The 27,341-nt window shown below is 37.2% G+C and overlaps 2 protein-coding genes across 2 annotated transcripts; both read left to right on the top strand.

Moving 5' to 3' along the window:
* The first annotated feature begins 8,546 nt into the window (after nt 1-8,546).
* Nucleotides 8,547-10,651, top strand: fgfbp3 (fibroblast growth factor binding protein 3). The gene is made up of 2 exons (XM_051869213.1): nt 8,547-8,703; nt 9,467-10,651. Exon 2 carries the CDS (start codon nt 9,555-9,557, stop codon nt 10,245-10,247), a length of 693 nt encoding a protein of 230 aa, XP_051725173.1. The 5' UTR covers nt 8,547-8,703; nt 9,467-9,554; the 3' UTR covers nt 10,248-10,651.
* An 11,426-nt stretch (nt 10,652-22,077) lies between these two features.
* ppp1r3ca (protein phosphatase 1, regulatory subunit 3Ca) lies at nt 22,078-24,923 on the top strand. Its single transcript, XM_051868863.1, has 2 exons — nt 22,078-22,265; nt 22,711-24,923. The coding sequence occupies exons 1-2, from the start codon at nt 22,252-22,254 to the stop codon at nt 23,666-23,668; spliced, it is 972 nt and encodes a 323-aa protein (XP_051724823.1). The 5' UTR covers nt 22,078-22,251; the 3' UTR covers nt 23,669-24,923.
* The last annotated feature ends 2,418 nt before the right edge of the window (nt 24,924-27,341 follow it).

Raw genomic sequence — 27,341 nt, 5'->3', positions numbered from 1 at the left:
AAAAAAGGGTTATGATTATAGGCAAGAGCTTTAGGACCTGCGTTAATATTACAAACCCGATTCCAAAAAAGTTGTGACACTGTACAAATTGTGAATAAAAAAGGAATGCAATGATGTGGAAGTTTCAAATTTCAATATTTTATTCAGAATACAACATAGATGACATATCAAATGTTTAAACTGAGAAAATGTATCATTTTAAGGGAAAAATAAGTTGATTTTAAATTTCATGGCATCAACACATCTCAAAAAAGTTGGGACAAGGCCATGTTTACCACTGTGTGGCATCCCCTCTTCTTTTTATAACAGTCTGCAAACGTCTGGGGACTGAGGAGACAAGTTGCTCAAGTTTAGGAATAGGAATGTTGTCCCATTCTTGTCTAATACAGGCTTCTAGTTGCTCAACTGTCTTAGGTCTTCTTTGTCGCATCTTCCTCTTTATGATGCGCCAAATGTTTTCTATGGGTGAAAGATCTGGACTGCAGGCTGGCCATTTCAGTACCCGGATCCTTCTTCTACGCAGCCATGATGTTGTAATTGATGCAGTATGTGGTCTGGCATTGTCATGTTGGAAAATGCAAGGTCTTCCCTGAAAGAGACGACGTCTGGATGGGAGCATATGTTGTTCTAGAACTTGGATATACCTTTCAGCATTGATGGTGCCTTTCCAGATGTGTAAGCTGCCCATGCCACACGCACTCATGCAACCCCATACCATCAGAGATGCAGGCTTCTGAACTGAGTGCTGATAACAACTTGGGTTGTCCTTGTCCTCTTTAGTCCGGATGACATGGCGTCCCAGTTTTCCAAAAAGAATTTCAAATTTTGATTCGTTTGACCACAGAACAGTTTTCCACTTTGCCACAGTCCATTTTCAATGAGCCTTTGCCCAGAGAAAACGGCTGAGCTTCTGGATCATGTTTAGATATGGCTTCTTTTTTGACCTATAGAGTTTTAGCCGGCAACGGGGAATGGCACGGTGGATTGTGTTCACCGACAATGTTTTCTGGAAGTATTCCTGAGCCCATGTTGTGATTTCCATTACAGTAGCATTCCTGTATGTGATGCAGTGCCGTCTAAGGGCCCGAAGATCACGGGCATCCAGTATGGTTTTCCGGCCTTGACCCTTACGCACAGAGATTGTTCCAGATTCTCTGAATGGATGATATTATGCACTGTAGATGATGATAACTTCAAACTCTTTGCAATTTTTCTCTGAGAAACTCCTTTCTGATATTGCTCCACTATTTTTCGCCGCAGCATTGGGGGAATTGGTGATCCTCTGCCCATCTTGACTTCTGAGAGACACTTCCACTCTGAGAGGCTCTTTTTATACCCAATCATGTTGCCAATTGACCTAATAAGTTGCAAATTGGTCCTCCAGCTGTTCCTTATATGTACATTTAACTTTTCCGGCCTCTTATTGCTACCTGTCCCAACTTTTTTGGAATGTGTAGCTCTCATGAAATCCAAAATGAGCCAATATTTGGCATGACATTTCAAAATGTCTCACTTTCAACATTTGATATATTTTATTCACAATAGAATATAGATAACATAAGTTTATGAGATTTGTAAATTATTGCATTCCTTTTTTATTCACAATTTGTACAGTGTCCCAACTTTTTTGGAATCGGGTTTGTAGAATAGCTTTCCAGCGCTGCAGAGACCTAAGCGGGAGGTTGTTTCTGCTGCATACGCGAGTAACATTGGTTTTGCTTTGTTTCACAGAACCAAGATATGCTGTTGTTGTAATGTTAGCTATACTAACAGGACAGTTTTGAGTGTCATTGTCTGGAGCTGGTGTGCTGCTATAACAACAAACTCGTGTTTGTATATACTCTTGTGTATTGTATGTTCATTTTTTGTTCTTCCTTGATGTTTGTTCTTCATCTTTGCTTTATTTTTCAAGAAGCATTATTTTGCTTTGCTTCAGCATTTGGGGGAGGAGCAATGAAGGGAGGGGTGTGTTTGTTTGGGTTGATTTTTAAATATCAACAGTGTTTCTCAGAAATTGCTTACTGCTCTTTTAATAAAACTTATGAAGTGTTACCCACCAAATCATTAAATGAAGTTCAAAATGTAGGTTTTGGAGGAGCCTAATCATTCAGTCCTGTCAATCATCATTACAAGAGTACATAAACAGCAGTCACTGCACCGTTCCAGCGTCAATTCTTTTGGCATCCCTCCACCTCCCCATCTCTAAGAACATCTAAGTGTACTCAACTGTGCTATTTTGAGACCCCATGAATATGAACTAAAATGTGGTTTTAACATACTATCTCTGTATTTAAAAAATGTATTTAGTTACCACAAAGTACACCGTTGAGTACACTTAGATATTCTTAAGATTATCTTGAGAAGTACTAAAGAAGAATTTTTAGTATATTAAGTACAAACTGCACGAAAATAGAGCACTTTAAGTACATTATGGAAGTGTACATTGTTTTTCACCTGGGGAGGACAGCGAGCCAAGTTCGTTTACCATTAACTATTAAGATTGGATGGGCAGGCAACCTCGTGAAGAAATACTAGTCAGAAAAGTCCACACACATCACATCAGCACCAAGGATTTTCCTATGATGATCACTTGGAGTTCTTGGCACTTTAAACTTGCTGCTGTTTTTCTTTTCTTTTTTTTTCTTTTCTTTTTTTCTTTTGATCATTTAGTCCCCTAGTGTGAAAAGAGAGGAAGTCATATCTGTTAGTTTGAGGAAAGTAATTTTTTTCCCCCTCAGAAGTTATAAAGTACCTTGTTTACCTCTGAGTCAGAAAGAGGACCAGAACAAATCAAAGAAGTTCAAGGAGATGAATGCACTCTAGTGCAGCGTGAGAATGCTGGACGTTTAGAACTCAATAAATCTGCACAGAGAATGTAGAACATTTTGAATTTATTCTGTCAGTGTGTCGGCTGACTGTGCAAAATACATCTCAACAATAGCTTCTATATTTTCTTTTGCATCAGGCTGGAAATATTCACACATACACAGACAAAGACAATAGCAAAGAGAGTGAGATGAAAAAAAAACCACACCTTGCTTCTAATAATTTCCTTATTCTACATAAAAGCAAAAAACTCCCCATAAAGGAAAAGTGGAATTGGCAGGTATTCAAGGTTAAGATGATAAAGAACTTATTTTTAACAAGCTACATAATATAAAGGAGTAGTTCACCCAATAATTAAAACTGTTTTGTCATGGTGTTACAAACTATATGACTCTCAAATAGAGGAAATAGAGTTTATAGTGACTACAGGCTCTAGAAAGAGCAAAAAAGTTTCAAAAACATCAAAACTGCCAATACTGCGTTTACTGCCGTTAAAGCTACAATTTTTTTGTTTGATACACAGACCACAAGTTGTGAGATGTTATTCCCTAAATAACAAAAAGTCAATGTCAAAAGTCGCAGTGAGTATCACTAGCTGCTACAATGCATCTCATCCTTATGGACGGCACCAGATTTATCATTTCTTGCTGTGAGATGTTACTCCAATCTTCCACTAAGGCATTTCCAAACACGTCTGAGGGGACGTATGGTTACACGTGGTTTGGCACTGCAAGCACAATTAGCTTTCCTTCCTGTTTCCCCATAGCATTGTTTTAGGTGTCTTAGGCCCTGTTTACACTTGGTATTAAGATGCGTTTTGGTCGATCGGATCACAAGTAGATAAGGGAGACACATACCCATTTTCACCTGGTGTTTTAATCTTTTGTCCATTTTCAACCACTTCTGTCCTGATTTCTTTGAGAGGGTTCTATGGGCGAAAATGTATGGGTCTTTCTTTTTTCAGATCAGACAAAATAAGTTTGTGCAATTTACATATGAACGTGCCTGGAGACAATGGAAAAACATACAGAGAGCAGCAGCTTTCGTTTCTGCTCTGATAGCTGCATAACCCTGCTGAATGTCGTGAGTGCGTGTTAGAAATCAGTAATGGTGAGAGAACATTGTGCTTGGTACACTGTCCGTCTTCAAACCAAACTTGTGTCTTCAGCCGAAAAAGTTTAAATCCCGTCTGGATAGAGCGCTTCCCATAAAGTCAATAGGCTGGGATTTTCAAGCATTCAGTCATCTCTCTGGTTTACAGAGAATGGTCCAAAAAAAGAATGGCCAGGCTGGTTTGAGCTGATAAAAAGGCAACAGTCAGTCAAATAACCATTCGTTAAAACTGAGGCATGCAGAAGAGCATCTCTGAACACACAACACAGCGAACCTTGAAGAAAAAGGGCTACAGCAGCAGAATATCACACTGGGTGTGCAAAAGAACAGGAAACCGAGGGTACAATTCGCAAAGTCTCACCAAAGTCAGACAATAGAAGATTAGAAAAGCATTGCCTGGTCTGATGAGTCTCGATTTCTACTGTGACATTCAGATGGTAGGGTCAGAATTTGCCATAAACAACATGAAAGTGAAAATCCACATTGTTAAAAATTTTAGTGTGAAATTACAGTATATTCCGTGTTAATAAATGCATTACTTTCACAGTAGGACTTTTCTTGTATCTAACTGCACTCTCAGAAATTTATTGTAAAATCTACAATAATTTACTGCCAATTTCAGTCAAGTTTTTACAATTGTACTGTAAAAAAGCTTGGCTTTACTTTGAGTTTACAGTTTTGTAAAACAATACTGATACTTGTTGGTTTTATCTATGCTACTGAACTTACTTTTGGTTCACTTTTAGCAGTTTGTGTTGTTGGCTTATTTTGTAATCTTCAGAGTTTATCTTTTTTATTATTATTTGTTTAGTGTCACCAATGTTGTGTTTTTTAGTAGTGGTGTATTGATGTCTGTGCATAGGTGATGCTTGTAAGAAAAAAAGTCTTGTGTTGCAAGATGATGTCACAGCTTTCAAAGATAAATCTCAGCAGTTGCTTCACTATTGTGAAAGATCAATCTACAAACAGTTATGAATTTGAAATTAGATTTTAGTAAATCTTCATGCTAAAATAACACTAAAACGAAATCATCATATTCATGCTAAGATTAGTTTGACTAACTTAAAATCAGCCAATTAGCTTATTTTATATTCAAGCATGTCATTGTTTTAACAAATGCTTTCATTTGTCACACTTCTGACTTGGCTAGATCAGAAATTTGAATATGAATATACAAGGTCAAGATCCCAAGTAAATGGAACACTAATCACCATTACGGTGACTTTAAAGGGATAGTTCACCCAAAAATGAAAATTTGATGTTTATCTGCTTACCCCCAGGGCATCCAAGATGTAGGTGACTTTGTTTCTTCAGTAAAACACAAATGATGATTTTTAACTTGCGTTGCGGTCTGTCAGTCGTGTCTTAGGACATCAATGTGTCGTCACGAGCCGCAGGGTTTAATTTGGATTTGTCTGTGCTTGTTTTTTTGACTCTTATAGATGGAGTTCCCATTGACAAGCATTATACGACTGACAGACCGCAACGGTTGAAGAAACAAAGTCACCTACATCTTGGATGCCCTGGGGGTAAGCAGATAAACATCAACTTTTCATTTTTGGGTGAACTATCCCTTTAAAACAATTACAGTGGTAAACAACAATTTCTTGCAGTGGCATGGATAAGGACAACTTTATAATGTGAATTGACAGTAAAACAAGAGCAGTAAATTACTGTGACATTAAGTATCATTTTGCTGTTGATTGACAGTAAGAAAATGACGCAGCATGCATTAATTTCACTGTAAATTTCCGACTACTGTAATTTATTGTAAATTAACTCTTTAGTCCTGTCAATTCCAGGAAATTTTTTAACGTGCATGAAAATCCACACACACACACACACACACACACATATATGTATGGATAGATATGAAGTCGTTTTTTTATTTTTAGATTTTTAATAACCTAAAATTAAGGCTACTCATAACATCTAAAAACATTTTACATGTAATAAGAAATATAAGAATAATTATAATGTAATCAGAAATAATATAACCCTCTCCTTATAGCATATCAATCATTTGCTTCCAAATCCCAATCCAAAACAGGCAGTCACAAAGAGATCAATTATAGATCCATTAGAGGTCAGAGGAGGTATCAACAGCATCTGCTAGAGATGCTGAACCTCTCTCTGGGGTGGAAAGGGTGAGTGCAGCCTGTCCTACAAAAAAACCAATATTCACTACTGTATCTTGACTAGGTGATGGCCTTAAGCACTTTAGCTGACTCCACACATCTCTGTCTCTCACTTCCATGTGAAGCTCCAGTAAGTGGCGTGTTGTCAAGGTGACCACATTCATAATGTGATTGTTTGTTCATTTACATAGCATAGGATGGTTGAAGAAATCTGAATTCCATGCATTCAGATCCCATTTGATGGGTCTGCAGCTGTCCAGAGTGCCTCGGCCTCCGTCTGATTCACAATTAGATTCTCCCCCCGTCATTAAAGGCCCGCAAGGTCGACACAGGGTGCATCTCGCCTGCTCGGTAATCACAGTCGATGGGGCTGGATGGCCACTGTGCTCGCTGATTGCAGAACTGCTCAGCAGACAAGCTGGGACTGGGTGTTAAAGAAATGCTGTTCCTCATCAAGGACTCGTGTAGTGTCATCAGCCACTCGCTGAAGAAGAATATCTCACAAATCATCAGTCATTAGGGGAACATAACAGACGCAAGGACTTCGGCATTACACGAGAGAGGAGAAAAGTGTCTGAATGTCATTAAAATGAAAAAGGCAGAGTGGCTGGATTGCGACATTGGATGATATGTCTGTTGACAGGTGCTGGGAGCACTTCACTCATCTTACACCCTCTCAATGACTGCAACCATTACATGAATTCAGCTGTTGCATTTCCACAACGTTTCAATCGTTAAAAGAACATAACATTTCTGATCTGACCCTAAACAGTGCTTTCGTTGTAGCAATGTAGGGTACAACAGGGTTAAACATAAGGAAAATGTACTTTTTATGTTTTTAAAGGGAAGTTTTTAAAGGGAACTTTTTTTAAAAAAAAAAGAAAAAAAAAAAGAAAAAAAAAAGCCTTTTTTCAAGATTTACGCATCTTAATTAATAATAAAATTCCATCAAACTTATTAAAAATTAGAGCTTAATAGAACATTTTGTATAAATCTTAAACTTAAAATTTAAACATATTTTCATTTTTTTTAAATTTATGAATAGGAATCACGTAAACTAAATAGTCCATTCTGTTCCATTAAGATTTATACAAAATGTTTTATTAAGAATTTTCACTCATTTAAAATTCTTAATTCATAATATGAATAATATGGATTATTCAGTTCAATTGGATGGAATTTTACTATCAATTGAAATCTAAATATTTTGAGTGTACAGTATGTGCATACATTTTTAGCCGATTGGTCTCCTAAATCTAAAACTCTTGAAGAAACCTAGCCCCCAAGCACATCACCACCACCAGCAGAGGGAGATGTTGCTTCTATGATCCCGACAAACTGCTGAGAATTTACCTTGAGTGGAATTATTTCTGAATCTTTACAAGAACACATTCTTTGAGCTGAAAAAACCCACACACATGCCACACATTCTTCTCATGTTCAGTTTAAAACCAATCCATTAATCTTCAAAATGAAGAAATATGTGGAGCATCTCAGGGCCGTATTTAATACCCAAATTGCTTTTGCTCAGTGGCACTCATTAGTCAGTACATGAGTCACTAGGTAAAGATAAAGCAGATGCAGACAGCAAAAACACTGATATATTAGTCATTTAATTTTTTTAAAATGAAAATTTAAAAAATTGTAAAAAAAAAAAAAAAATATATATATATATATATATATATATATATATAAATAAATAAATAAAAATATATTACAAATAAAGCAAAGCTTGCACTGCCATGAGAATTTGCCTCCAAGTCAGAGATCAACATGTAATAACAAGAAACACACTCAGGGTTTGAAATGAATCCAAACTGCCTGTGAGGCCCCAAGCAAGACAACAGTCATGTATGACTTTAGCAGTGTCTGCTGTGGGTCAGCAGCTGGGGTTTGGTTGGTATGGAGACACAACTGACTATCAAGAATCTGCATCAACTGAACGGAAAAGGAGCAGCGCACGACCCGGCCACGGGGATGGTTTAGGTTTTAGAAAGTGTTGCCATATACGTAAGCATAGACGCAAATGCAAATGCACACAAATACTCAGACAGACTAAACACAACATTGCACACACACACACACATTAGATTGTCTCCAAGTCTACAGCACTATTTTTAACTGGATAAAAGAACGAAAATGAGTTTCCTTAGGGAAACTGACTGCTGATCCAAGGACAAGTACATTTAAAAAGAAACAAGCACAAACAACAAGAAATGTTGTTTGATGTTCTTTAACATTCAAGTAATTAGCAGTCTCCCTTTTGAAATGGCTTCAATTATTTTTTATTTATTTATTTAATGGCAAAAAAAGTACACAACACCAAATGCTTAGGAAAGAAGGATAGACGAGTGAGAAACTGAAAGATTGGGTGAAAAGAGACAAAGGAGTGAAGAGAAGGGATGGGGTGAGGGGTGTCCATTTGTCTTGAGACGAGGAGGGAGGTGCCAGATTCTGGGTGGTTTGGATACCCTATTGATGCTCCCCAAAAAACATCCACCATCCAGTCCCCCTTACCCCCACTTTTTTTCTTTATCCCTTGATTCCATCCTTTATTTCTCCCCCCTCCTTTCTTATCCTTCCACAAGCTTCTCTCACTCACAATCCTGAAGGAGAACTCAGCTCGGTAAGTAAAAAGCTCTGAGAGAAACGCTAAATATGAAACTTTACAGCTCTGTTTTCTAGAATACAGGCGCTTGGATAGCGTATAAGGAGGGGAAATTCATCATATCTGTGCTAGTTTGGTTTATTAAGAAGATGAGGATAGGATGTGATTTGATGCATCAGGCTGTTGTTATATTAAATTGATGTATACAGACTCATAATTCTACTCCAGTTTAATGAATAAAATTTTAATTATATAAATAACTAATTATAAAGTTGAAATTTAATCATTTTCATTTTTAAACTTAAAAATGGTTTATTTAAAAATTACATAAACGTATTAAATTGTTAAAATTATACAAAACATTTTAAGACTCAAGTATGTAGTTTGCATCATGTCAGTGTTATTTTAGTATCACTGAGATGTTATTTTAGTTAATATTTTGAATTAGTTTTTGTTTTATTTATTTTTAAATAAATTTATTTTTAAATAAATAGCTTTAGCTATTTTGCTGTGCGTTTTGTCATTTTTTATGTCAATATAGATTGTTCTCATTTTTATTTTAGTTATAGTTTTAGTTTAGTTTTAGTTTAATTTTAGTACAGTTAAACCAAGTGAAAATAAGAAATGTTGTCCTGGCAACTGTCGGAAATAAAATAAGTTGTTTTTTTTAATATTTTATTTCAGTTAACGTTTATTTATGGTCTTATTTTATGGTTTTAGTTTTAGTTAACTATAAGTAACCCTTCATCATGCATTAATTTTTTTCTCTCTAATTTTACAGGTGCTGTGATTTCTCTCTGTTCTGAGGGTGCTGTTTGTGCCCTGAACCAGAGATTTTTTTCTTTTCCATAACCCTTATCCACACAGCCATGCAAGGGCAGAGTCTTCTGTTCACCTTTTCCCTCCTTTTCCTCCTCCTATCATTCTCTGAGGCAAAAAAGAAGTCCAAGCAACCATCAGATGCAGTGGCTGGATCAGAAAGTACGGCCATAAATCCCTTACTAGGGTCGGGTCAACTAAGCACTAAGGATGGGCATCGCTGCACCTGGGAGACGCTAGAGAGAGGAGCTAACATCCTGCTCCAGGTGAGCTGCTCTGCCTCTGCGGAGGACGGGCTCAGAACTCCCTACACATGCCAGTTTGCTGGAAAACCTCAGGAATGCTCTGTGTACAGCACCCAGTCCTCCCAGTACTGGAAACAAGTGGTGAGCAAACTGAAGAAGCGAAAGAACGCTTGCGAGGGGGAGAAAGTCCTGAAAACACGGCTGTGTAAGAAAGCGCCCAGCGCATCTCACATGAAACTAACAGAGAGAAGCGGAGAAGAGACGACCACACACATTAGCGAAGGAAAGCAAGAAGAGAGCAAGCTCAAAACAGAGGCGCCCGTGAGGAAAGAAAAAGAAGTACAGAAAGATAAGGAAGAGGAGGTGAAGAAAGAAGAGGATGAAGGGTTCGGAGAACTACTGAATGATGGAGTCTCAGACATGGAGCCTGCTGTGAGCTACTGCGGAGAGGGATGGCATTCTGTATGCAGCTTTTTTGTCAAGTTTTTTGATGGTTAAAAAAAGAGAAACATCTGCTAACAATGCTTTTTTAGGACCCAGTGGAGGATAAGAATGTTGTTGCATGAGAAAAAGGCGGATAGACAAAAAACGACTTACCAGCTAGTCTGCACCCTGAAAACATCATGGATAAACAGAGTCCTGTTGTGAAGAGGAAGATAAATAGACAGAAAAAGTAGTTAATGTGTAATATTTAACAAACACACTAATCACATTGCTTATCATCTTAAACAAAATGTATTACTTGTGTATATTGTAACTAAACCTGATTTAACTTTTTGTAGATACAACTAATTGTAATTTGTATTCCACACATGACCTTTTTTTTTTATTCATTATGAAAATTGGTGTACATGATTTTTTGCAAATAATACTCAAATCAAATAAAACCAAATTTAATTACATATGCATATGTTTTTAAACCAAAATTGTATAGATATATGGCAGAAAATCATTTTATCATTCATTCTCAACACAGCTGAATGACAAGATTAAAAGTCCTTCAGACCTCACACAAGATGAATAAAACCTTACATTCTCATCTACTATACAGTATACAGTATATAGTGTATTTGTTTGTGTGTGTGTGTGTAGGTGTTTGCCAGTAAGTATGTTGTATTCAGACAGCAGTAGCTTTCTCAATTGTTCATCAATAGTCAGCTTGTCATGTCAGTGGTCTAAAATGACAGTCAGAGAAAAAAGAACAGTACATACAATAGTCCAAATCGATAAAAATGTGTCATTTAAGTGGCATTCACCTTCCCCTGATTACCCAATTTGCAGTAAATGACTCTTTTGTTAAGGTGTTTTCTATAGTATTACAACTGCCTGCAGTGACACATTTAATAAGCAAGCTGTGTAGCTAAATTGTTAGACAAAGAGGTTAGTTTCAGAGACATCTGTTGAAGGCTTCAGTCACTGCCTTGAACATTCTGAGTCACTCAAGCAAGCAGTTAAAGATTACAATATTAATGTTCATTGTCACAAATGGATTTTGTCAATAGACTCAGAGTCAGGGTTGATACGGCAGATTCATCTTTTCTCCTCATGTTGGGAGAAAGTAGATTACATAGATATCTAAAGACTCTGGAGTGGATTCCCTGTGTTTGCTCTGCTAAATTCAACACACCTGTAAATGACTTTAACGTGTCTCAAATTTGTATCAGGCATAAAGAAGGTATGTAATATCTGATTCCCCGAAAAGTACAAAATATCAATATCATACCAAATATCATGTGACTATTCACATTGGACAGCTTAACACTAATTGGATTTGAGCCAAAACATTATGACCACCTGCCTAATATGCTGTTGGTCCTCCATGTGCTGCCAAAACAGCGCCAACCCGCCGAGGCATGGACTCTACAAGAACCCTGAAGGCATCCTGTGGTCTCTGGCACCAATATGTTAGCAGCATATGAATGGCCGGACCCAGTGTTTCCCAGCAGAACATTGCCCAGAGCATCACACTCCCTCCACCAGCTCGCCATTGTCCCACAGGACATCTGCTGCCATCACTTCCCCAGGAAGTGGCGCACATGTACACGACCGATCCATGTGATGTAAAAGAAAATGGGACTAATCCGACCAGGAGACCTTCTTCCACTGCTCCAAGGTCCAGTTACGACACTCGCATGCCCATTAGGCGCTTTCGATGGTGGACAGTGGTCATCATAGGCACTTTGATTGGTCTGAGTGCGATGCTCTGTGTGTTGTGACACATTCTTCACCCATAACCATCATTAAAATTTTGTGACTTATGCCACAGTAGACCTCCTGTTGGCTTGGACCCGATGGGATAGCCTTCATTGCCATCGTGCATCAATGAGCCTTGGCCATCCAACACCCTGTCGCCGGTTTGTGGTTTGTCCCTCCTCAAACTACTGTTGGTAAATTCTCACCACTGCTGACCAGGAGCAACACACAAGCCTTCCCATTTCAGAGATGCTCTGACCCAATTGCCTTGTCATAACAATTTGGACCTTGTCAAAGTCACTCAGATCTATATTCCTGCTTACCATCTAATCTACCCAGACTTTAATAACATTAACATGTGGCCTTATTAGGAGATGATCAACGATATTCGCTTTGTCAGTGTGTGTGTGTGTGTGTGTATATATATATATATATATATATATATATATATATATATATATATATATATATATATAATGTTGACATTGCATTTACTGTCAAGGCCAACACAACCATGATCAGACAAAGAGTTTTCAGCTATTCTGTTCTCTCACTATATCCAAACTGCTATCTCACCAATAGAGAAAAAAAGTAATCTTTATTTAAAGGAACTAATCACTTTTTTACTCAGTCATGAAAAAGCACTAAATATTTATATGATTTAGATGTGTGTGTTTGAAGGGGGTTTGGACAAATTAGTGGAAGATGTACATCTATTAATAAACAGCCATGCAACCCACATATCAATTGTTTGATATGTACAAATACCTTTAAATTCCACAATAATAATCAGCTTTGTGTTCTCAACACACATTATGTGTGAAGAAGGCCTGAGGCAAGAGCTTTAATCTTGTATATAATCCTCCTTTTAGCTTCATAGAGCTTTGACTTTGGATTAAACCCTGTATTAGGCTGTATTTGTTTTGTTAATTTGCTGCATGCAGAGAATACATAACACTTTGGGTTAAAAGTGGCCATAAGAATCTCTTCAGGGAGAGGGGAGAAAGACAGTGCTGGGGTAGACAATAACTAACTAAAAAGTAACAGCTCTATTAGCCTATTCCTTTTCATGCTGCCAGGGACTACGTCATCATCTGTCATTGAATTAAAGCGATCACAGTGCTATGAGGCCCTGCCTCCCTCTTACATAATGTTTGTTGAGAACGCGATTATTAATGTGGAATTTAAATGTACTCAAACATTATATTAAACAAATTGATATGCGTGTTGCATGGTTGTTTATCAATGGTCGTCCATCTCCCACTAATTTGTACAAACCCCAAGCAAACACACACAACTAACTCAGGCATGCAGTGTCCGATCTGCCCCAAACTTCACATGTGTGATAAGAGTCCTGGCCTAAAGACATCTATATGCCAATATTCAGTTAGTCATAGCGACACCTGCTGACAACAGTAAATGGCATGTTTTGCACAATAATTCACTCCCAGAAACACATTTAAATATGCCATGAAGTACCAAACATACTAGAAACATGTTAAATCATGCGACATTTGGCTAAGTGTTAAAGTATGCAATTAACGCCATGAAACAGGAAGGTGTTGTAACTCAGGCAAACAATGTCCAATCTGTCAAACTTCACAGGATTGATAATAGTCTTAGCCTGAAGACATCTACACCAGCTTTACGAATCGAATCAGTGGATCGGAGCGCCAAAGTCACGTGATTTCAGCAGTTTAACAGTTTGATACGTGATCCAAATCACTGAATCAAAACAAAAGATTTGTAAAGCTCCGAAATCGGCCATCACTAGATAAAGTTGAAAAGTAGTTATTTTGTTTTTTTGGCGCACAAAAAGTATTCTCGTGGCTTTATAATATTATGGTAGAACCACTGTAGTCACATGAACTGTTTTACATATGTTTTTAGTACCTTTATGGGTACAGTAACATTGCTGGCAATAGAGGCCTCACTGAGCCATCAGATTTCATCAAAAACATCTTAATTTGTGTTCTGAAGATGAATGAAGGTCTTACGGGTGTAGAACGACATGAGGGTGAGTAATAAATGACATTATTTTCATTTTTGGGTGAACTATCCCTTTAAGTCCACAAGACCGTAGGATGTCCCATTCGTTATTTTAGCTTTCAGAAGGGTGCTCGCAAGTGCCCCCTTTGCGGCCACTATGTGCCCTCCATGCGCACTTCTGCTGAGCCTGCAAGTCTGCGAGCCACGCAGAGGACTTCTAGCCGGCAGTCAAAACGGCATTACATCACGAAAGTACGGACTCAGAGGAAGACCGTGAAGGTTTAGGGTGCCATTTGGGACAGGGACCAACGCGAGTGAAGTGACGCGACGGAACCCACAATTCAGTTCGGCAATGCATAACGTCACCCATTCAAAGTAAATGCGAAGCGTTAATGCCGATGCCCCGTGTGAATGCACCGTTAGGCACATATTTCATATTAAAATGTCATGAAATCCCCCCTGTTTTAGCTTGGTCGTTCACACCTCAAAGCTGGAAAAGTCTGAGCTGAGAAAATGGTAAAGCTCTGGAAAAATGGGAGTGTAGGGGGGTGAAGAAAACAACCAATAAAACACAGACCTACAACAGACTCATTATATAGAATAATGAATAGTAATATATGAGCATGGAGAAAAATAACAACAACCTCCCAAGCACAAGATAGATATGCAGAAGAATTATTTATATGGCCTAATAATATTTTCATTATGTTTACGAGCACTACAGTCTCATGATAAATGACAAGTCAGTTTAACATAGAAAGAATAAAGACATAGTTACTTTTTTGTCCATTCTTCTTTGAATTTTCAGTCTAAATCAAAAATAAAGAAATTATAGTCAGAGATTTTTTTCATAATAATATAATACTTTATAATAAATCCTTAGACCTTTCTAATTACTTAAATTATATAATTATTTACAGAAATGGTGGACATGCTGGTTTTCTTAGCAAAAAACCTTTAAACATTTAAAGTAGCTAGTTTCTACCACTTCTAATTTTAATTATTTGAGAGACTATAGTCTGGGTTGTTTTTATTATTATTATTATTATTATTATTATTATTATTGTTTTGATGGATTGTATGGAATCCCAAGTCTGCCAAAATTAAAAATAAATAAATACATAAATAAATATACAAAGAAATGTAAAAAAGCAAAAATAAATAAATAAATAAATATATAAATAAATATACATAGAAAAGCAAAAAAAAAAAAAAAAAAAAAAAAAAAATTAATAATAATTTATACATTTATTTCCTTATTTATGTATATATTTATTTTTTCCACATTTATTTATTATTTATTTATTTATTTATACATGTATTCATTTCGATTTTTATTTATTTCCACATTTATTTATTTATTTATTTCCATATTTGTTCATTTCCACATTTATTCATTTCTACATTTCTTTATTTCTACATTTATGTATTTTTACATTTATGTATTTTTACATTTCTTTGTCTTGTTTACCTCAGACATAGCAATCGAGCTCAGAGTAGGCAAGAGCGAAGCGTTGAGGCCACAGTGACACCTTGTGGTGTGCCCGAAATAGTGTAGCCTACTGACGTTGATACTGGGATGAATGATATGGATAGTATGGCCAAAATCTTATATCACGGGTTAAGGAATATCACCCTAACTGTACTGTGTGACATGGATAGGCTACTCTTTATTCTGGACATGGCCGTAGAACATCGTCTGGCCTGGATTTGTAAAATGTCCTGCGCTGGCAAACATGAACAGCAACATCTTCAGCAGATCTGATAACAGGGACTCTGAAATGGAAGCTCTTGTTATTTCCCATTATTAATCATCTGAATGAATGGACTTGCATTTGATTGAGATTCGGACACCGGTCAGAACACGGAAAGGATCGAGCGCACATATAGGCTACAGTGAAGTTGATGATATTGTTAAAAGAAATCGTGATAGTTTTTTTTGTCTATATTGCACAGCCCTACTATAGAGTAGTGTTGCATCCTCCATACCTCTGAAGAGTCTTTATTTTTATCAGATTTATAAAAGGCAAGATACAGCTGTACTTAACGCTTCTTTCCGAAAACACTCGAGCTCCTGGGGGCGTGCCGTGGGCGGAGCTAAAGAGTCACGACCAAGCGCAGCTTTTGCATAACAGTAACGATGGGCAAATGAAGCCTCATGAAGCACCGAGCTTTCCTCTCATTGTTCCGGGAAAAGATTAAAAGCTTCGAGAGCGTCGAAAACAGCACCAATTAATGCAATTAATGCCACGAAACAGGAAGTTGTTGTAAGTCAGGCAAACAATGTCCGATCTGCTCCAAACAGAACGTTATTCTAACATTCCCAGAACGTTAGTTTTTGGTTCCCAGAACATTATTCTAACGTTAATCTAACGTTCCCAAAATGTTAGTTTTTGGCTCGTAAATTGTTATTCTAAAGTTAATCTAACGTTCTCATAACGTTATTCTACCTTTAATCTAACGTTCCTAGAATGTTAGTTTTTGGTTCCCAGCACATTATTCTAACGTTAATCTAACGTTCCCAAAATGTTAGTTTTTGGTTTGTATAACGTTATTCTAAAGTTAATCTAACGTTATTCTAACGTTAATGTTGAATCTGGTGTTTAGTAAAAAATAAAGCAGCCAAAACCCTGTGAAAGAATCTTCGTCAGACGAAGCAGCCACCACACAGTTTCATGTTACGTGCTCAAATAAAAGCCTAATAATGCGCAAGTGTGTGTTGAATTTATCTCCGTGATAAATTAATTTATCCATTAAACTGTAGCATTTAATGTCAGTACGAATATCAATATGATGTAACAGAGGAATAAATGTACAAATATATGAACTGCATATGGCAAATATTTTATTTTCCTGAAATAATTTGTATTCTTCATATTACTTGTATGACTGGGTATTTAAAAAATGTAATTGACTGAATAGTTCTGAATGAAAACCTACTCGTAAAGTAAGATCTGGGGGTTCGAACATTCCGACACTCAAAGTGAATTGGACAGAAAGTGAGGCTTCGTTTGTCATTGGTCACGTGATTTCTACGTCACCAACACAAGCCTCGAATCGAGCCTTTATCTGGCACGCCCATTTAAGCTCGACACAAGCTCCGAAGCCTCGGTTCAAATGTCATATCACTACATAACAGTAAAAACACAATACATCATCGTATTATCCCTGGAAAACATTTGATTCACTATATGTTCGTTTTGTTTACATTATATGCACTTGCACGCCAATTGCCAACAAAACACAGACATTTGATGCAGTTTTACTTACCGCCTGCCTGCGGTTCTGACCAGGATCTTTTATCGCTGGGATCTTTTTAACGCTGGGTTCTTTGGGAAGCTGAACAAGGTTGTCTTTCCTTCACACAACCAAAAACAAACTTCTTTGATGACATTGTTGATTTTGGCCTAAAAACAAAATGACAAATCTTTCTCGTTAACGTGTTTCTAGTCAACTCCACATCAGCTACATAAATTCATCAACTAACCATTCAGAAACATCCAGTTGCATTCTACATGTTGTCACTTCTTCTTGAGTCTCTCCGTCATTGTCCGGTTTGAATATAAAAGGCTGAACAGTTTCTGACATTTTCAGTGAGTCTGAGGTAATCTGCGCTGCGAACATGAGCTCTTGAAACTCCACCCTCTTCGAAGGAGCAGCAGCTAATTTGCATTTAAAGGGACACACAAAAACTGAGCGTTTTGCTCACTCTCAAAAAAAATTACAAATTTAACATGCTATAAAAAATTATCTGTGGGGTATTTTGAGCTAAAACTTCACATACACACTCTGGGGACATCAGAGACTTATTTTACATCATGTAAAAGTGGCATTATATGACCCCTTTAACTGTTCAAGGAGATTGAATGAAAGACATTAAGTTTCAAACAATTTTTTATTCACAAAAAAAAAAAAAAAAACAGTAAAACGAGTGAAACAAGGACAGTTAAAAAGGATTGAAAATTGCTACTCAAAGCAAAAGTCCCTGAGAACAAAATTAAACAATATAACAAGGCTGTAGTATTTAGCCTACATCCGTCACCTCAGAAACAAGAAAAAATACATAAAATGAGAAAATACATGAAAATGATATATTAATATATCATTAATATAATATATTAATAAGCAAATTACATAAATGATGCTGTCAGCACTTTGTTCGGTTCACTCAGATTTAAATTTCAGAGGTGTGGAAATGACTGTTTTTTTTGTTGTTGTTTTTTATCTTATCAGATACTTAAGGGGTTGTATATGTATTTTATAGACAGTGAACTGTTGTTCATTACACACTGTGTTTGGAGACAGAATCTCAATGAGTTGCTTCAGCCCAGTCTATCAAACAAATACACACTCAAACACACACTCTCTTACACAGACACATCACTTACTAAACAGACTGGCACTAACAGACTCTTAGTCAGTGCACATAAATCAAGTGTTTAAAACAGGCATTCAGCCAGATGCCCCTTTTAAGGCCCCCTTTCCCATCCTGATCTAAAGGGGAAAAACACTACCAGCCTCCCCAAAACCCAATTGGGACTCCTGAGAATCATGCAAAGGGGCTCAGGGCGCTTCCCACATCAGAACAGTTTTGTACAAAGTGGAGAAGTGACCCATTCAGACACCCTTGCAATGTTCTATTCTCCAACCTGGCCTTACGCCACATTCACCCTCTTAAGCCTTATACCGATCCAATGGAAAACTGCAAAGAATGACACAAGACACAGAATTAGTACTGACATAGTAAAGGTTGGAAGCTGTGCCATGTGGAAACACAGGACTCATGGGTAGTTTGGTCAAAAAGAAAATAATAAGACACCAGTGACTGTTTACGAAGCATTTATTTGTTCACTGTATCAGAAATTCTGCTGCCTCATGGACTTCAGCTTTAAGAACGCACTGAAAAAAAACTTTACAAAGATTAAAACGCACCCATTTTTTGCATGCTCGGCATCTTGTGTCAGCCAGCGTCTTGGCACACATCACCAAATTGCTTCGTTAATGGAAGCAGCAAGCTTATTTTTTAAAGATGATTTATAGAAACTGAGTAAGCAGCCAACACTTACAGTAAAATATTGAAAATCTGTGCACACTAACAACTGCAACACACATTTGTACAGAAGGGCTAGTCATGAAGTCTAATTCAATGCCTGAAAACTGTAATTAGAACAACAGTACCCCCTGCTGGATGAGAGATATTAATGCAGATCTCCAAACCTAAGACCTCTAAAAGCAGTGCTTCTCCTGACCTGTGAGCTAGCAAAATTTTAACTGGAAAGGATAAGAGGAAAAAAATATTTATTGAAAAACAAAGTATATTTATCTGGGATCTGAATGCAAATCATTGTGTGAGTTTTCTCAACTAGCCTACTTAAATCTCTACACTCTTAAAAATAAAGTTGTTTTTTTGTTTTTTTTACTGGCATCAAAGGTTCCATAAAGAACTTTTAATATCCATGGAACCTTTCCATTGCACAAAAGGTTCTTTATGGATGAAAAAGGTTCTTTAGATAATTAAAATGTTCTTCACACTAAGAAAAAAAGGTTCTTTTAAGAAACTGTTCAATTAAAGGTTCTTTGGGGAACCAAAAATGTTATTTCTATGGCATTGCTGCGACAATCCATCTTTTTGGAACCTTTATTTTTAAGCGTATACCTAATATTTTATTAATTATTAAATACTTAAATATTATATTATAAAATAAAAAATATAAAATAATATGTAATTATTCATAGTGTCCTTTTATTGCATTGTTTTTGCAATTTAAGAAGGTTATTCTAGAGTGAAAACCCATATTAATTAGATAAGGTAATTTAGTGTTTGTATCAAATTAATTTGTGATAAAGATAACTGGGCATTATCGGCTGTTGGTTTTGATGTGTCATCGACTCAGCGTAGGTCCTCGGCTGTTTTGTAGTCCCAGAGGTCATCCCTCTTCACAGCTGTTTTGTTTGAACAGGTTCAGATCAAACTGTTCAGTTCTGTAAAAATATTTGACTCAAAACCAAAAATGACAGACATTTCTATACAATATAATCAGAACTGAACTTATGGTAAATGGTGATTATATAGTACAGCTACTCATGAAACATCCTTTGCATTTGTCTCTTTAAATTTGTGAAGTTGCCAAATAACCCTGTATGCCAGGCTTTTTTTAGACATCTGGTTGGCGTGGTGCATTGACCTACACCTAGGTAGTCAGGACAGATTCTGGCTCCCTGATTGGCTGAATTATGTAATGTGTTTGGAAATCTGGCGATGAAACGAGACGGTCCCGTGAAATAGTCTGTGCTTGAGGAGTGTTGAAATACACATGAAACAGCATTGTGACTTGTGCCACACTGTTTTATCTATCTATCTGTATCTTTTAATAGTAGGCTAGTCTAGACATGGCAGCCCAGCAAACATAGGGTATAAGATTATACATTTAAAAGGAATAATTTCTTACAGTGTCCACTAGATGTCCCTCTCCACCATTGCTATTCCAATCGCTAACTTGCACTGAATGAGACATTGAAGTTTTGTGACATAGCCAAGCACTCTTTTTATTCCAGGCTTGTGTGAGGTTTGGCAGCGTGACACGGGGCTTATTATGCAATTAAGTTTGCTTATCATATCCTTCTGACACAGAAGCAACAATGTTTTTGGATGAGGTCAGTCTAAATCTTGGCAGATGTTCTTCTACCACAAATGACTCACAAATGTCTATAAATGCATTTCTCAAGTGGTAGCTTATTAATATACTAGTACATAACTACACTAATATTCTTTTACAATTACATTTTAAGCTATAGCTTACATTTCATCCCAATGTTACGGCAGCCCTTGAGGGGACATGATGACATACGAGATTGGAGGAAGAATCAGCCTATATTTTAAGGCTTTTGCGTTCTCTAGCAACACTTCCGCTCCCCGAGACACTTTGCGTCCGCTCGCAAAGACATAAAAAGTTTTCCGAGCTAATAAAAAGTTTTGCTAACGAACGCAAAGTTTCTCGGTGGAAGGAAAAAGTTTTGGGAGCGAGCGCAATGTTTCTTGTTGGAACGTAAAGGTGTTGGAATATAATTCCCCCTTCTCATCTCTCATTTTAATCACCGAGAAAATATGAGATGTAGCCTATATGAAATTAATAACCTACCTATTCTTGTTCACTGGGATCAACTATGGTAGGTTATTGTTTTTTTTTTTTTTTTTTTTTTTTGTTTTTTCAAGAGCTGTGTTCTACCTTTTGAGAAAGAAAGAGAGGTCTTAGGTGTTATATTTGCACATGTTTGGACCTATGGCAGGTTGTGGCGCACCAATGGACTGATAATACAATCAGCAAAAACATACCTTTGAAACAGCGTCAACATTTGCACATCAATAAGACAGGTGCTATGGTATTGATCACCGAGATACACATTTAGCCATGCACATCAATCAATGAGTGTTTCATCACTTAATCGTTAATCAAATAGTGATTAGTAAAAATGGTGATAAAATCACACAGAACCATTATACAGCATACCAGCTTTGCAAATCTGAAAGAAGGAAAGACATACTGATTGGGTTTTAGTCCATATTTACAAACGTTAAATCATATAGCTTGTGTGAAAAACTTTTGCATGTATTAAATGACCTGATGTTTCAGTAATGTATGGGATGGGGCCAAAGAAGCGCCTTCTGGACCTTTGGACCATGGTAAACACACTGTTGGGTCTTTATGGTGGTTTTATATACATTTGCATATGTTGTTAGTTTCAGTGCTAAATTTAGATTAATGGTTCATTACAACCTTTAGAAAATAAAGATTAACTTTACTCATGACCTACATCCACAGGGCAAACGACCACGGTCAGTGGATTAAAGATTACCGCGCTGCGTCACCTCCGCGCCATCTGAATGTAGATAACAGTTAGCATTTACAGGTCTTGAAATAAAAGTTCAAATTAACTACAGCCATTACTACACTCGAGAGGGTGTCATTTTTTAATAAAATCACAGCAATTGACACGCGAGTGCGATCCGATTTGCACCGACAGGGGTCCACAGCTACAAAATCTATTCCATTGATGATTGGTCGAGACAAAAATCTGCGGCTCAGTTACTGGCCGGGGTGTGAAATATGCAAATAACCGAGACGAGGCTTTATTTAAGGACTCGCACTGTGTGCCGCGTGGAGTGGGTGTGTTGGCAGAGCATAGCAGACGGGCTGCATACCTGGAGGTGAAATACCGAATTTTACATTAAATTCAGCGCTTTGGAATTGCTTACAAATCGTTTGTCTCTCCTGTAATGTGCTTTACTCATGAGACCACTTTAAACTGAAGCACTTTCTCCATGAGTTCCACAAGGTAAGAACGGTTTTTTTTATAGTTTTAATGTCTTCTGGTGACTCTACTGCAGTTCAACAACTTTTTTAGTGATATATTTGTAATCTTCTGTGATGTAAATCTAGATAAGTGATGAGTAACGACAATGTTTATGTTTTTTCAACTTTTCTCAACAACTTTTTTTGGTTACTGTAATGTTTGAAACACTAAGTGAAGCACATATTTACACGTAAATCAAATTTTACTTTTAAAAGCCCTACAACCTTTTGCTTTGACTTCCTTTGGGAGGTTCAAGGGCCACTGTCATAATAATTTCCACTCATGCCTAATTTTTATTGTGTTGTTTCATAAAAGCACACTTTCTTTTTAGAATATTTTGGAAAAAATTAAAAGCATAATATCTTAAGATACATTTTAAGGCTTTGTACTCACACATCTGGGTTGTCTTTTGTGTTTCTTTGTTTAGAGTTCTTCATATCCTCAGTCCCCCAATGCCGGGTCCAGTTATGCCCGCGGAGGTGGCTGTGCAGCTGTACATTACTCATTCTCCCCCACTACGCAACTTCCTAAGCTCTTATGAAGACTACAGGACTCGCAACCTGGTCAAAACCTGCTACAAACCCCTGCGGCCCTGCTTGAGCTCCAGTGCCCACCTGGAGCCCCACTGTCTGGGCTGGCAGAATCCAAAATCCAAGGCCAAGAAGAAGGTTGTGTTTGCCGATTCAAAGGGTATGTCGTTAACAGCGGTGCATGTCTTCTCTACTTTCGATAATAGAGAACCCGTTACATCCGAACTGCAGTTTGACCTGGAAGACGTAGAGGACGTCACAGCCACTCTCCATATAAATTCAGTTCAGAGCAGAATTCTAGACTTTCCGCAGCCAGCGGCAGACTATCTGGATTTCCGTAGTCGGTTGCTGAAGAATTTGGTTTGCTTGGAGAACTGTACTCTACAGGAGCGGGCCCTCACCGGCACGATCAAAGTGCGCAACGTGGCCTACGAGAAGTCTGTTCATGTGCGGATCACTTTCGACACCTGGAAAAGCTTCCAGGATGTGGAATGCACATTTATGAATAATGTCTATGGTTGCCAGGATACAGACACATTCTCGTTTGCCATTGAATTACCTGGGTATGTGGCACCTCAGAATAAGGTAGAATTCTGCATCAGCTACACAACTGGAGAGCAGACCTACTGGGACAACAATGATGGCAAAAACTATGGACTGGTCTCAACATCTTGGCAACAAAACAATAAATGGAATTCCTCAACGCAGGGGAAGAAACCAAATGAATCCAGGAAATTTGTCAGGAAAGCACAAGACAATGAAGTTTATAAATGTAAAAGTCCTACACAATCCAATGGCATTTTTCCAAATTGGCAGAGTTGGGGGAGCATTGCAATCAGCAGCCCCTACTGGTGACTTGAGCAGACATAATTAACTATCCAAAAGTGTTGAAAGCTTTTAGAAACGATATTTCTCTCGGTATGACAACAGAAGAAGATTAACATTCTCTTAAAAGCTCTTAATATGATTTATCTGCTGATTACAAGTAGACCTTTACCAGATTAAAGCGGGAACAGAGGCTGGTTGAAATGACATGTTGCTGCAGTGCAATACAGAATGTTTTTTTTCTTTTGTTAAAGTAAAACGTATGTGATGACCCCTTTTCCTGAAGAGCCGGACACCTCTGTAAACTAGACCACTGGGGGTCTAGAGTAAACACTATATAACTGCTTTGTCGGTTTGTTGTATAAAATGTGCCTTTGGTTTGTCTGTGCTAAGAGAATTTTTGTTAAATTGCTGCCATTGTGTGCCACATATGCAGACTGTGCACTATAAAAAATGAAACCAAGTAAAAATCAACAAGAGGATTTACCTAAAGCCTGTGTCTCAATAGACAATTTTCTATGGAGCTCCTAAAGGGACATGGTGATGAAAATATGAGATGGGAGGAAAAAATATATTTAAATGTTTTTGCTTTCGCTAGCAAAACCTTTCCGTTCCCAAACATTTGGAAGAGAACACAAAAACATAAACATATATTAACATATTTTTCCTCCCATTTCATTTTTTTTTTCCTATCATGTCCCTTTAGGTGCTCCATAATTTTAGCTGATTTCCAGTTGAAGAGTTTATTACGGAAGAGATGAACTGTTGGTGTGCAACCAGTGAGATTATTCTTCATATTGAAGGGGTAAACTTTAACTGGTTACTTTTTTGGAGGAAAAAGAAAGAAATATTAATATTTATCATATTTAATATGTACTTCTTGAATAAATCAGCCTTAAAATCAATTTGGTTTAGATAATTTTGTTTATCAAGCTTTTTATTTGCAATATGTGCATATGTTTAGGTGTCTCTTTTATTCATGTTTGTTTGGGATGTGTTAGAAATGGAATTTAATGCAATTGAATGTAATAAGCTAAACAAATGGCCTGATAATGTTTTCTGTGCCTTAGTATCTGAGCAAATGTCAGGAAGTGTTGATTTATTGGTAATTTTTTAATGTTTTAAGTGCAATTCAGTGAATATGAGTGGAATTGGTTGTGATGTCATGTATGAATCAGATGTGGTGATAAGAATGGCTGTATTTTATTAAAGAAAGAATGGATTCCTTGGTAAATGAGTATGTATTTGATGTGATTTTTTCTAAAATAAAATTAATAAAAATCCAGATCGTCAGATTCTGTTTCTCTGTAACTTTGGAGTCAATGAGAATACATCTGATCTGCACAGTGTATAGACTTAAAAATATTGTATTGGTTTGGTGAAAGTTTAGCAGGTAATGTTTCATTAAAAAAAAAAAAAAAACATTAGGAAAAAACACAGGTGACAGTGAGACCTGATTTCCTTTACTCTTGTAGAGCTGTAAGCAAGTTGAGTGCAATGTTGTAAAGAATTCAAGTTAAACCCTCAAGCACCGGCAAAAATGTGAATAATAATATAGATTTGAATGTGTAATACTGAAGACTTAGAGAGAAGATAGATTGATAGAGCCTGACACCTGGGTTTTATGAATACATAGGTGTGAATAAATAGCTTTTCTCTACATATAAAGTTCTCTTTAAAATCATAAAGTAGTTCCACTTGAAGCATCCAAAGGTTCATTGTTAGCTCAGGCTCTTCTCTGCTCAATGAGGAATGCAGAGAATGTAGAGAGCTCCATTTCCACTTTCCTACTTTTCTGACATTTTTAAAAGCACTCATACATTTATGAAACAACTCTTTAACACAGGGAAAGGATAGCTGACTTAGACTGAAGACCTCTGATAACCCTGGATATCAACACCCTCTGCCAAATCATGTACTGAACACACAGTTCAAAAATACCTACCCTCAGCCAGTCTTATTTCAGCTGGTCATTATTTATTAAACCAGTGAAAAGAGGAACATCATGTTGATAGCAGAGGTTCTTTCAGGTTATTCCATTATCAATTTCAAGATATGGAGAACATGATATTCCATTGTAGGGCAATGCAATTGAATTTTAAAGGGGTGGTTCATTGTGATTTCACTTTTTTAACTTTAGTTAGTGTGTAAAGTTGCGGTTTGAGCATAAACAACATCTGCAAAGTTACAGTGCTGAAAGTTCAATGCAGTCGGAGATAATGTCTTTTAAAGAATTCTCTGTTTAAGGACTACAACAAACAAACTGGTAGGAACTACAACAAGCTTCTTCCCGGGTTGGTGACATCATTAACCCTAGAATTTACATAAACCCTGCCCCCGAGAACATGCAACAAACGGGCTGAGGCCATGTTATTTCATTACTGTATGTATGACAAAAAAGATGACAAAATTGCAAGTTATAACCATAATTAAACTAAACTATACCTGTTCTATCTTCATGCAGCATAAATTCTCTGGCTCTGTAAGCATCTTACAACAGTTCCCACATCAAACTTATATATCGATTATCATAACAGAATATGCTAATTAATGACTTTAAGATAGTTAACTCCACATCAGCCACATAAATTCGTCAACTAACCGTTCAGAAACATCCTGTTGCATTCTACATGTTGTCGCTTCTTCTTGAGTCTCTCCATCTTTGTCCGACTCCGTTTTGAACATAAAAGGCTGAACAGTTTCTGACACTTTCAGTGAGTCTGCGTGAAGTAATGTTAATCAGAGATGCTAAGTGCTAACCAAGCGGCAACCTCCCTCAGTTTCTCTTGAAGCCAATTCGGAAGTGACTTAAACTGCGATTCATCGACTGGCTGCTAGGGACAGGCTCCAAAAGAGAGCAGAATCTCATTGAGTCCCATGTTAAAATGGCCAACTTTACAGCAGAAAAAAACATCTTAACAGCCTGGATCAAATTGTGGTTTTGGTCTAAACAGCTAATTTTGCCCTTCATGACAACTCTGAGGGGGGTGAATTTTTTTTCATAACTCATCTGTTTAAATTATATTAAGTTCTGCATAATTAAGGGCGTGGTCACTTGAGTGACAGGTGGATTGTGAGCCGTCATCCAGCCGCTGAATTTGGCATCTCTGCCGTGTTTGTGCTTTTTTTCAGGATTATTTTATACAATTATAAAATAATAATATATACAATTATGAAATAATATGGCTTGCTGCGTTAATGGTCGAGACAGATGTTCGTCTGTGTAGATGTGCATGCATGCGGAAGATAAACAGAACACACGTTGTTGGATCGTGGCATTGGCTAAAAGTTTTGTTCCTGAGATTTACTACAATGACAATGGCAGGAGGATATAAAACTCCGACAGCACTATACTTGGATATTATAACTAAAACCAGGGCCGTAACCACCATAGACACTGAGGGGGACAAGTCCCCCCCAATAATTAGAAATGGCCAAATCGTCCCCCCAATATTTGAAATTCTTGCACTGCTCAGCTGCACTTCATTACAGCACTCTGCATGTTGTTAGGATGACAAAAAGTTTTAAAAGTTACATTTTTAGTCTGGTCTGCCTTAGCGGTCTAAGAATGCTCGTCAATGTCAAAATGATTGAGATGGCCAATCAAATTAAAAAGTAGGCGGGGTTTACGTTCTCTCTTTGCTCGTGCACAGTCTTCACAGCACAGACGGGCGCGTCAATCGATTGCTTAACGCCGTTGCGG

Source organism: Ctenopharyngodon idella, chromosome 17 (assembly GCF_019924925.1).
Source record: "Ctenopharyngodon idella isolate HZGC_01 chromosome 17, HZGC01, whole genome shotgun sequence".
Lineage (NCBI taxonomy): Eukaryota > Metazoa > Chordata > Actinopteri > Cypriniformes > Xenocyprididae > Ctenopharyngodon > Ctenopharyngodon idella.
This window is presented reverse-complemented; position numbering and strand designations above follow the sequence as displayed.